We start from the raw sequence: 12462 nt of genomic DNA, 5'->3' as shown, positions 1-12462 counted from the left end.
GAAAAGGAAAAGGAGGAGGAAGAAAAAGTAAAGCCTATTGCAACAGAACCATCTACCAACTCCGAGGCTACTCGAAAACCAATGGAGTATAGCCAAAGAATCTTGTTCTTGTTCTTTGTCCTTGTCCTTGTCTATGTGGTCTTTTCCACCGGAGCTGTTCAACTTGTTCGGTCCATGAATATTGGTCATACCAAATCACTTGAAATGATGAATCTGATTCTGCCGTGGCCGCTTCCGCTAAGCATGCCCCAGCAGCTTCTGGTTATAAATATTCAGCCTCGGGATCTTCAAATTCCAACCATCGAAGCCAAGACGCTTCAATTCCCGAGTGTTTGTTAACCACTCTTCGATCTCTCACCCACCACCACTCAGGACGACAAGAAACATCATGGCGGGAAACAACAGGCAGAGGAAGTCGTCGTCGTCATCCTCGTTCACGTCGATCTTCAACATCTTCAGGTCCAGCAGGAGAGAAGATTACTCCGAGCATAGCGGTGAAGGGACGTCGATGGGGTGGACAAAGGTGTGGCGGAGTGACGAGGACAGAGGTCAGTGGGGGGCAGCTGAGCCGGGCATTGACAAGAAAGCTGCAGATTTCATTGCACGTTACAAGAAGAAAGTCACCGAGTCTGAAGTTCATTGCTTGCAAGCTCCGGTCGAGTAGCTTTCTACTAGTAGGATATCCTTCCGTTAGACCATTAATTATTCAAGTCTGTTCTTCGTTCGTGCTCTCTATTCTGATTTAAGTGTTGATTATATCTGTAGTTGATCAATTAATGGCAATAAATCTATGCCTACAATGTTATTGTACGTAGAACTTGATGAAAAAGTGGCACTTAGAAGTGGTGTATTGTGTGTGTGTGTGTATATGTGGGTGTTTTGCTTTTTGTGTTCTCTTCCTGTTTTCTCTTTCTTATTTTCTAAAATAATAATAATAATAACAATAATAATAATAAATCAGAACATCCAGACTTCAATATTTATACGACTTTTTTCTGAAGAACAATATCCCATATTTTTGATTAAGAGATGTATTTTCTCCTCTGCAAAAAGAAACCAGTGCAAATTTAGACTATTAAATTGAATTTAAAAATTTGGATTTAATAATTTATAAAAATATAAATTTAATTTAAACAGTTCATTTTTAAAGTGGAAAGGCAGTGGAGAAAGGAAAAGGCAAAGGAAAGAAATCCACCCGTTTTGATTAAAACAGCATTAATTTATACTGTTAGTTATTGGAAGTAATTATGTCTTATACTTAGTTTTGATTGCTTTCTCTTTATAAAGTACTCATGAAGAATGAATCTAATTTTAAAAGGGGTCTAGTGTGCTAGCTGCTTAATAGTTGACAAAATCAAAAAAGCTGAACTTGTGTATGTGTTAATTTTTCTTGCAAAACGAGCGAGAAAATGGAGCCAAATAATAACAGAAGTTAAACTGATAAATATATGCCCGTGAAAATAAATCTAGCTAGTTAATTTGATTTCCCTCTTATAGTTGTTTTACTGAAGACTCATGCTAGTTTTAAATAAAAAGAAGCTATCTATTGACATGGTAGCAACAAGACTAAGATGATCAGACAGAATTTGGTTTTTGTTATTTCATGCAACGAAAATTAGTTATTTTATGTAATCACTAGTTGTTTATACAATTAAAATGATTTCAATATCTTTAATTACAGACAAATAATTATTCCATACAAATTGAAATATTTTAAATTAATTCAATATTCAAGTTTTATTAATTATAAAATGAAGCAAAAGGAATTTAAACTTGAATTTAAATTTGAACCAAATCCTTCATCTAGATGTATAAAAATTTATGAATTTGTATTTACTTAAAATTCAAATCCATTTTTTATAATTTTTTTATTATTTCAAATCCTTTTTCCATCTTGTTTTAGTCATTTGAAATTATAATCACTTCAAATATCTCTTTATTTCTGTGTTTTCACTATTGATATTTTCATAACTCTTGTATTTTTTATCATTTCTTATTGATTTAAAAGTAAAAAAAAATTCATTATTTTCAATTTTCAATTTTCAATTTTTTTTTAAATCCTAACTTGTCTCTTTTCTCCTCTTAAATTTTTTTAAATTATCCCAACAAAATATTTTAAATATATTAATTTTAAATGTGAGATTTAAAATGTAATATTTTAAATATAAAATCAAAATTATAATCTACCAATTCAAACATTATCTTAGTTAATTGTACTATGAGAAGATTGCTTTCAAAAGAATAAACAAAATACAACCAACACCTAGCAACAAGTAAGAACAGAGAAAAGGTTTTCAAAATTCTAAATTTAGAATTTTCTATTTAACATTATCCTTTTCCTTTCCCCACAAATTTTGAAAAATAATGTAATACGTACACACACACACACACACATATATATGAATGTTGCTAACAGCTGTAGGAATTTTTTTGGGCCGGAAGGAAGAAAAGCTAGCTATACTGCTAACAGGTTGCCAGTACAAGTCATGGATATAGAAGACACGTGGAGCTTGCCTGGCCTGCGAAACGATGTAGCTATAGAGATGTTGAGGTTCCACAAATGATGGAAAGTTTGCTTGATTTCGTGAGTTTTAATTTCAAGTGATGGATCGATTCAATTTGCAGACACGTCAGGTGAATTAGATGAACCAAGTGCAAGATTCCTCTGTAACGCCATCCACGATTCGCTGCAAAGAGTAATGCGAGTTTGAGAATCTTAGTTAAAGAGGAGCCTTGTATATATAATGCAATATTATATGTAAACACACTTATATCATTGCGAAATAAAGCGAAGGATATTGGTAGATGGAGATGCAAGGTTCGGTGGGGTTGAAAAGGAGGATCCAACAGAGAGGCAGACAACAGACGAGAACCACTGGAGAAGCAGCTCCACTTGTCTCTATCTCGGATGAAAAAGTATGGAATCTACCTTCGTTTATTATTAATCTCAAATGCTCACCATTCAACATGCGTTGTCTCTTGCACTGTCTTTCAAAAAGATCGACACCAGACGTCTCTCATTATCATTAATTCACAATGCACTTTTCAACTCGCATGTCCGTTCATGTGTACATATCAGTCGCTTGTGATTGGATCTGCTTTAATTGTTAACTCTGCATGCTTTCTCTTTATTCTGAATCGAGACACGGAGGAAGGAATCTGGTGCAGAGACTGCTGGCTCTGTAGATGGAAGTGAAGATTTCCCAACTGCGAGAGATATTGTATGCATGAATGAATTCATTGCGATTAAAAACAACTCTAACAGTAGGTAGTCTTCGCTGTACAGTAGTAATATACGTGTCTTTAATTTGCTCCAAGTTCTCCTGGTTCAAGTTCAACAATCAGACATTATTGCCACAGTCATATACATTGCTAGTCCCGTAACTAAGAGACAATGAGAAGTCTCGTTATATTGTGTAAAAGTTATTGTAATTAGCATAGGCAGGTACAGTTCAAGATCCTGTGCTTGAATTTTGAGTTCCAATTTTAGTTACACAATTAAGAAATCAAAATGGAACCTTGTGGATAAAATTGGCAAAAATATAATTTTAATCCTTTAACTTTATATAAAATTTCATCGTAGTCTCTTAATTTCAAAATATATTTTTAATCTTTTAATTATAATATTGTTAATTTCATCACACACAAAATTTTACATTGAACTTTTAAATATTAATAAAATATTTTTAAATGTTAACTTATTAAGTTTAATTTTTTAAAATAATAATGATTAACGTTAAATTAAAGGACTAAAAATATACCTTATAAAATTAAGGAATCAAAATAAAATTTTAAGTAAAATTAAAAGATCAAAAGTATACCTTAGCCTAATTAATTTTAAAAATATACACATGAACGGAATAAATAAAGAGCAGATGAAAGAAGGAATCAAAGTGTTAAAATAATTAAAGTAGAAAATGAGCGAGAAGTAGGTAGACTATACATGTAATCAAAGTGCAAGAGACAACGCATGTTGAATGGTGAGCATTTGAGATTAATAATAAAGGAAGGTAGATTCCATACTTTTTCATCCGAGATACAGACAAGTGGAGCTGCTTCTCCAGTGGTTCTCGTCTGTTGTCTGCCTCTCTGATGGATCCTCCTTCTCAACCCGACCGAACCTTGCATCTCCATCTACCAATATCCTTCGCTTTATTTCTCATTTCTTGCCTCCCGCGCAATGAATTCATTCATTATATGTGTGTTTACATATTAACCGTCCATGATTTTGATAATGACCAGATAGGCTTGGGGCCGAGGGAATATTATAACGCTGTTGAGGCCATGATTAAAAACATTAAAGAAGCACCTCCTGAGATCTCTGTTAGATTTTCCTTTTGTGGGGCAATGAATCCGTTGGATTTCCGGGTCAAAAAAAAAAATCCGTTCGATTCTGTGTTAAACCCACTATGGGCAAAATGACAAGCTTTGCTCTTTTTGACTACTTTACTTTGTGAGATGTTCATGTTGATTGTGATCCCATGCCTTGATATTTTGATCCTGGCAAAAAGACCCCAAATTTTCATATATCACTCTCAGAAAAATGCATTTTGTAAACAATCACATAAACCATATAGTTAATTTTTGAATAATGATAAAGGTTGAATATAAATTCAATTATTGGAATATGCAGAACTCTCGGAACCATAATAAGCTCAGAAGGTACGGCCCATTTTGAGACGGTTTGCTGCGTTTGTCGTTGCCCGTTTGAATAGTGCGTATCCCTAATTTGTATTATTTAGATCAAATTTAGGTTCTTAATATATTTATTTTATTGAAATAAAACCAAAATTACTATATAAAAAATTCATATAAAATATTTCGGCCAAATTTATACGTAACTCCTTTATCAATTAAAAAAATTACACATTACTCATTTTTGCTCACATGTCCACTTGAGTGTTTTTTTATTTTCCCCTGAGCTGAAATGGGCACATCAGAGTATTGGGCCTTAATGCACGATGTTTCTTTAAAGCCCGATACTAGAAGCCCATAACGGGACCAATAATCTCTATTGAAGGCCCAATTTTGAATGGGAAGATGTATCAATTAACCAAAAAGTCCTGCCAAAAAAAAGTAACGAAAAAGATTTCCCAAAAAAAAGTGTACAGTACAACTCATATAACTTCCTCTCATCTGAAAAATAAATGATATAAAATTTATATATTTAATATATTTTTATCTAATTAAATTTATATATTTATATATATAAATTTTAATATGTTAATAATATTAATAATAAAAATTTATTATAAATTAAATAATTTAAAATTAAGTATATTTTAATTTAATTAGAAACTAGGCTTCCTCCTTAACAAGGCCTGATTATATATTTTGAAAGGATACCCACCGGAAAAGTCATGGATTCCATAGCTTGCGTTTATCGAAAGCTTCGAGGCCGGTAAGCTCTAGCTCTTGGCTGTCTGAATTTCAATTTCAATCTCCCCCTTTGAAACCCTAGCTCTCTGATATCCCCACTCTGATATGATCCCTCAATGGAAGTGAATGAAGCATTCATCTTGCCCTTACAAAGAATGCTTTCACTTTGGTGTTTGCCCCTGCAATCGCCTGGTGATCATGCCGTGATACGACTAGTAGCACGTTTGGATTCCCTTTAAGATATTATCCTTGTCCTAGCGTGATGATTTATGACGTATTGCTCATTTCAAGATCACCTATTTTTGGGGGAGCCATGGTAATCTTAAATTCCATTGAGCAATTCTTTTATTCTCCTAGAATATTACAAATGACTGATCGTTAAGTGGAAACTTCTTAAAGATCAAGTCTTTTATACTTTTTTCTCTGTTCCCTTTTTATTTTTAATGTCAAAAGTCAAAACAATGAGTTTGTGAAACTTATAACAATCATTGGCCTATTTTAGCTAATCATTCTAGAGTATCGTGTTACGGTTTCCGTAGATTCTAAATTCATGTATCGGGTCTCGAGATTATTACATATTGAAGACAACTTAGGTTTATATCTGGATAGGATATTCCTAGCTCTTCTAAGAAGAGCATGTTCTGTTTTTGTCTTGAACATCCGTTATTCACAACGATAAACGTGTTATTAGTGATATAAATTATGTAGCGGTGTCATGATCAACATGTGAAAGTGAAAATTAACTGTCACTAACTTATTTTTGGTTTATTTCATCTTAGCATTGACGTTGTCTTCGTAGATGCTTTTACTTCGAAAATTTGTAGCTGTTCAGTGAATAAATGCCCGGGATCACACGCGAGGGATATGAAAAATAATCACCTTATGCAGATGACTTCCCAAATCCCTCCGAGTTAGTTATTGGTATGATATCAGATGGTGCTTTTTATAATCATTTGATGTTTTATACAAACTGTTGAGATTAAACTTCCACAGTTTTTGAATCTGCAAAGTCAAGAGCTCATTGCCACTACGGCAGTAGCCCCGGCAGTCGGCGATCCTGTCTTCACATGGTGGTAGGCTGATAGCCCTTTTTTCCCTATGCCGTAGAAACTACTTCACCGAGTCTGCTTTCCTAACTATCCACTTATCTTCCTATGTTTTTTGAATTACTTGGATTTGTGTCAACATAACTTGGGATCTTAGGCAGAAAGTTAGGTCTACAATACACAACTACCTGCAAGCACTTTTTTTCCAACCATCTACCATATATATGACTGATATTTGGCTCAATTTCGATAGTTGTTTTATATTTGCTGCTATTCTATTTCACTTTTAAATCAAGGTCAATTACTCCTCCTGAAGCCACTGTTTCGGTGGCCTCTTTTATGAAAGGTAGTGAATCTTCTTTTCCCCTCTGTCTATCTCTCTTTTGTTGCTCTAGAAGGACTAAGGTTCTAATGTTCACCTATAAAATTTCACAATTCAAATGGGATTTAGGACATGAAATGCCCAAAAACAAGATTCTACATTTATCAGGCGGTGAATCTGTTTAACTAGTAAATAACATTAAGTCCTAACGTAAGGAAAATAGCTTCAAACAAACTCATCCATCTTGTTTCTGATGTTGTTTATGTTCTTCTGGATCAGGCAATCAATGTCATCAAGATCCACTATCGTCTTGTCATCCAGACTTTCCCCTTCAACACACTGGAACAAAGCTAGCTCCATCACCTTCTCACGATTCTCCTTACATTGCTTCTTGAGCTGGACGCTAACTTTGGCAATCGTTTGCCTAGTAAAACTCTCTTGGTTCAAATTCTTTCTTTCATCCAGCGCAAGTGTATCCTGAAACCTTGCGATTACCTGTTGAGCTCCTTTTGAATCTGGCCACACCTGTGGTTTAGGTTCATAGGAGCTGAAAACAACAGCACATGCTTCGATCCCACAAAGAGTGGTTAGCTCGCTCACCTTCTTGGCAAGACCCTTCTTCCTTTTCTTATATGTTGTTTTCCTTGCAGCGTCGTTGGAGAGATATGCAAGAGTAACCCTGTTTCTGGTCATGGCGCGTTGACAAGGAATATAGGTAAGAGTAATCTAGAATTGTTCACGCGTGCAATAACCTTAGGCAGGCTGTGCGTTTTATAGTTCTACTTCACCTGTTGACAATGAATGCGCAGCACGTAAAGCCCACAGGGGTGCTTGATACAATGTTAGGTTTAAATGAGTTTCCATTTCTGGACGATCTTTGAATCTGGGCTCTGATTTCCAATGTATAGAATTTATGATTTGCGTGAAGGAACTTGAGCTGGGTAAATTGGCAACGTGACCACTTATTTCCATTTGAATGGCGGAAATCATAAATTATAACCGCTTTTGGATCTCATTTTACTTTCAGATTAGTCACACATGTTCGTTGTATCTTTCACTCATTAATAGCATGATTAATGCATTGTTATTGCATTTAAATAAAGTCAATCCTTTGCTGTGCTTCCCAAATTTTTAGTCCTTGTATTTGTCTTTTGACTTTTGAGCGCTTGTTGGTCATGCTTCCACTTCCTTTCAGTTTTCGAATTGCATTTTTGTTAATGTAACTTTGTAAAGAAAGTATATCTGTAGATGCGTATAGTTTTATTCAATTTTAAATTACGTGTCTGTGTTTTATTTCTATTTTAATTAAACCTTTATAATTTGATCAATTAAATTTTTTAATCCTTAAAAGTTAAAGTCCTTAAATTTTTTTTCTTAAAAAAACAAAATTAAGAACTTTTATATTTTTATTAATTGATTATATGACTTTAGAATTAATTACATAATTTTTATTACTCAATTTATATAATTATGCTGTCTTCTAAATATTTTTTTATACATGAAGAATTTTCATTAAAAAATTAGTAAAATGTGAACAGTGTATTAAATCAGTGTTGGCTAAAAGTAATAAATTAAATTTTCTGTAAACTCGAATAGTATTTTTGTTTTTCAAAACTTAATAATTTATTATTAATTTTAACTTTTAAGGGTTAAAATATATAATAGATGAGGGCTGAATTAAAACAAACTAAATTGTAGGGATCTAACTCAAAATTGAGTGAGATTATTGGAACCTGCAAATATATTTTTTTCAATTATGTTTGGTTGTATCTAAACCACATTAAAAAAAGTATAGGGATCTATAGCAAAATATGAGTAAAGTATAAAGATTTAAAGTTTTGTTTTTCCTTATAATAATGATGTTTGAAATTGAAATGTTTGGATCAAAAAGTTGTTGTGATTGATGTTTACTTTGTTTTTCTAGTTTAATGATATATTATCTATTTATGAGAGATAATTTGAAAAAAAAATGTAATTAATGTTTATTGAAATTTATACTTTTACTTACAATAAAAAAATATAAGGTAATTCCTTTTATATTTGAAAACAGAGGGAGTATCATGTAATACATTAAATAATGCTCGGATAAAATTTACCATTAAGCATTTTGATTAACTAGTTAGGAGGTTGATTCAATTTAACCCAAAATTTTGGATTTGATTCTTGGGTATACAATAACAATTAAATTTTTAGGGATGGTTATTTTCTTTAAAGAAGTGCTAGCAAGTTGTCAATTGGGGTAGTCTAAATAAAAATTCAAGATGCTAGAGTGAAAGAGGGGGGGAGCTTAAATAAAGTTGATCTGTTGCTGTACTTACCTAATTTTTAGTCACTGAGAAACTTAAAAAGATCTTTTTTTTTTTTTTTGGAGGGGGGGGCGCCGCTGAAAACTGAAGAGGAAAACACACGGCTCAGTGCTTCGGGCTAGAACGGCAAACATGGTGTCCAAATATTGCAACCAAGAAGCTCTCTGGAGAATAATAAATGTAAATATTCTTTCACTCTGACATTTGATGTCAATTAATTTCATCATGGATTTTACATGGTCTTCAACCTGCCTAGCCAGGTTTAAAAAAGAAACCTGGACTAGCAAGAGTATCATTTTTTTTTTTCTATTTCCAACAATCATAATAAAAAGAAAGAATGAAGGAAAGGAAAGGGGGTGGGGGGAGGAAATAAGAGGTGTTTTTTCATTTAAAGAAACAAAAACGAGAGGTATGGATTATAGTCTTAACTCTCTTAAGTTTGGTACTATATTAAAAAAGAATGAGAATATTTTTTTTATGTTTCATAGAGAAAAAAATATAATGTAAAAGTAGAAAGTCGTGCAGATAATCACATTAACAAACAATATCAATTCATCTATTCATGAAATTGCACTGCTGAGCATAAATATCAAAGGAAAAGCGTGGAAGATAGAACAGAGTGCGGGGGTTTTGACACTAGTCACGTGTCTAATATCTCTCATATACGCAATTCAAAGATGAAACGCTTGCTTTGTGTGGTACGAAGGCTTTTTATAAATTATTTTGATTTTGATGCCAGATTAAAGCACATCAGGCCAGAACAGGTAATAGATTCTAAATCAGAGGAGCTTTTACACTAAACAAAGTTTTTTTATTTTTAATGTTAATCCATCTTAGTCTCCTTTCTCACCCCTTCGTGCACTCAGAACACAGCGTGTCATTGTTCGTTATGCCGATGCCTTGAAGGACAGGTGGATAAAAACGGTGCTCCCAAGTCACCCCAACCAAACTAAGTAAGGTTTTATGGTATTTTACGCATCAGTTAATCACGTCCCATCCTCATTAATTTATCATTTTTTATTTGATTACAAAGAGATATAGTCGGCAATCCAACCCCAGTATGCGCGCTGGTGTCGGTTTAGAGTTTAGACTATGGATTAGGTCCCGAAACATCGTTTTGAACGCGTTTGAGGTTCTTCTCGAACATGTAATAGAATTTTTATTTTTTCACATGCAATGTGGAAATCTCAGTCCAACGCGCAAGGTCAGGTCGTAGCACCCACCCACGCACTATGTTGGTGACGCGTCTCATCACAATTGATTGGGAACCTTTCCTTTTGACGTTAATTTGATCACCTTTGACCTTATCCGTGAAATAATATTCCACCTCTCACATCTTCGACTTTTGAGTTTTTACTTCCCCGGACGTGTTCGAATTTCACAGACGCCGCGAAACAGAAGCTCCATGGAATCGCTTCCATGTCCAAACACGGCCTTTATTATTTTTGCAGTTTGCCAGTTCCTGCCAGCGAAGCTCCAAAATCATAATTTTGGAGGATCGAAGATAGTATTGAACGCTTTATGTAATTAACGGTGTCGTTTTGTTAGCTCGTATTGGAGAATATCTGCAACATATCGATCCCCGTCATGACAGATATTATTAAAGACTAACAGTGACTTGTTGTAGAAAAGCCACCAAAAACAGTACAGGAATATATTTTGTCGCTCGGGAAGCCTGTAATATGATTGCTTAAGAAGATGCTAAAGAAACAATAATGGAATAATTATGGATGAGATGGAATTTTATCATTCTTCAATTCACATGAAACGAATAACAATCTCTAAGATATCAATCATCACATGATGTCGGACACCAAGCAAGTTGGCTGTCTATTCAAATATGAAATCTACCCACTAATAAGATTCACACTCCATCAGATTCACATCACATATCGAACAAGAGCATCAAGGGTGAACAGGAGATCCGGAGGAGAACTACACGGATAAACATGAAAATATGACCCCAATTAAAAAAAACAAAATTACTGTGACCGTTCATGGAACGGCTAATGGAAAAGACATAAACCCCCCGAACCGCTGTTCAAGCGCCCACCTGTCAACAAAGAGAACGACGACCCAAGTCAGTTGTCGGCTTGTCGCATCTCGTCGCCGGAAGAGTAGTACCGGACAAAAAATTAAAGCAGCAGAGCAGGTAATAAATAATAATTCCTCATTATTACCGCCTAACCACGAGCGTCAAGAATCCAATTGGGGCAATTGGGTTGGGACTTGGGACCCATTTGTGCCCACATACTTATGGCCCATTGAAAATGTTGACAACGTCACTTCAAAGTTATAAATTGTTTTGAAGAAACGGGGGGCTATCGGAATTATGCGACTGTACTATTGCCGAAGGATGCGGATTGAAGTAAGATGAGAATCATGGCAAGATGAGAAGAGAAGTTTGCATGAGGGGGGAGACTTACAAAGCGGGGTGGTGATCGGTGATAAGTGATCAGTGATCACTTGGTGATGGCGTAGACGGCATAGATGATTCCGGGGAGGTAGCCGAAAATGGTGAGAACCAAGCAGATCCAGAACTCCACCTGCAGATCCATATATAATTAGTGTGTTAGCAGAAGAAGCGAATTGAGAAAGATGAGTGGCTAGAGTTGTTAATACCTTGCAGCCAAACTTGAGGAAGACTCCGAGAGGAGGCAGGATGATGGCCAGGAGGATGTCGATGCAGGTTGCTGTGCCTTCGTCTGCCATTTTTTTTGTTTCTTTTCTTTCTTCACTTAACTGCTCTGCTCTGATGATTGATTTTTGGTTTCCGGGCCGCACCGTTATTTATAATGTCACCGTGCATCGTATCCAACCGCGTCTCCACGTGGCGTCTCTCCATTAGCACACGCGGTTCCTTAATCTCGTCCATTTCGCGTCTCCTTATTTATGTTTCGACTCAAAAAAAATTCAATACAAATATTAAACTTTGTTCGCATTCCAATGAGTAAATTTCAACATATTTTATTTCAACCAAATAGTAAATACTTGAACTTTATTTTCTCATGTCCAAAATATAAGAAGGTTTTTACCATAATTACTTGTTGATAATATTTTTATTCTCTTCACTTGTTATCCTAAATTTTAATTTAATTTACAATGAGTAAAAAAATATTATAAATTTACAAATGCGACAATCCAAAGTAATAAGGACAAATATTAAAATAGAATTCATTATTTTTACAAGTACTAATAAGTTATTTATATTCTGAATCAAGATTATTTGAGAGAATATATTTATATTTTGAATCTAGAAAGTATTAATTATATAAAAAATTTAGTAAGTTCTGAACTTCTACCCCATTAAATTTATATTTCCTCTGTCCAATATTACAATACATTTTTTGAAGTCTGATGTTAAAACATACCAGTCATTTTAAATATTTTAATGTGTAATTAATGTGAT

The 12462-nt window shown here is 34.2% G+C and overlaps 3 protein-coding genes across 3 annotated transcripts; 1 reads left to right on the top strand and 2 right to left on the bottom strand.

Moving 5' to 3' along the window:
* The first annotated feature begins 241 nt into the window (after window positions 1–241).
* On the top strand, window positions 242–887 carry LOC129304366 (uncharacterized). Its single transcript, XM_054943995.1, has one exon. The coding sequence runs from the start codon at window positions 389–391 to the stop codon at window positions 662–664; it is 276 nt and encodes a 91-aa protein (XP_054799970.1). The 5' UTR covers window positions 242–388; the 3' UTR covers window positions 665–887.
* A 5965-nt stretch (window positions 888–6852) lies between these two features.
* LOC129313497 (agamous-like MADS-box protein AGL80) lies at window positions 6853–8069 on the bottom strand. The gene has a single exon (XM_054956683.1). The coding sequence runs from the start codon at window positions 7438–7440 to the stop codon at window positions 6973–6975; it is 468 nt and encodes a 155-aa protein (XP_054812658.1). The 5' UTR covers window positions 7441–8069; the 3' UTR covers window positions 6853–6972.
* Window positions 8070–10784: 2715 nt separating this feature from the next.
* LOC129313501 (hydrophobic protein RCI2B) lies at window positions 10785–11831 on the bottom strand. The gene is made up of 3 exons (XM_054956690.1): window positions 11676–11831; window positions 11480–11599; window positions 10785–11106 (listed from the first exon to the last, which is right to left on the bottom strand). Exons 1-2 carry the CDS (start codon window positions 11763–11765, stop codon window positions 11516–11518), a joined length of 174 nt encoding a protein of 57 aa, XP_054812665.1. The 5' UTR covers window positions 11766–11831; the 3' UTR covers window positions 10785–11106; window positions 11480–11515.
* Between the last annotated feature and the right edge of the window lie 631 nt (window positions 11832–12462).

This window comes from Prosopis cineraria, unplaced genomic scaffold (genome assembly GCF_029017545.1).
Source record: "Prosopis cineraria cultivar Desert tree isolate PC_DT_omini unplaced genomic scaffold, ASM2901754v1 PC1, whole genome shotgun sequence".
In the NCBI taxonomy this organism is placed as follows: domain Eukaryota; kingdom Viridiplantae; phylum Streptophyta; class Magnoliopsida; order Fabales; family Fabaceae; genus Prosopis; species Prosopis cineraria.
This window is presented reverse-complemented; position numbering and strand designations above follow the sequence as displayed.

Bases quoted from the DNA above. Each gene is read 5' to 3' on its own strand.
- LOC129313501 (XM_054956690.1), bottom strand. From the start codon at position 11,765: ATGGCAGACGAAGGCACAGCAACCTGCATCGACATCCTCCTGGCCATC. The intron at 11,600-11,675 runs GTATTAACAACT...ATGGATCTGCAG, and splicing joins TCCTCAAGTTTGGCTGCAAG to GTGGAGTTCTGGATCTGCTT.
- LOC129304366 (XM_054943995.1), top strand. From the start codon at position 389: ATGGCGGGAAACAACAGGCAGAGGAAGTCGTCGTCGTCATCCTCGTTC.
- LOC129313497 (XM_054956683.1), bottom strand. From the start codon at position 7,440: ATGACCAGAAACAGGGTTACTCTTGCATATCTCTCCAACGACGCTGCA.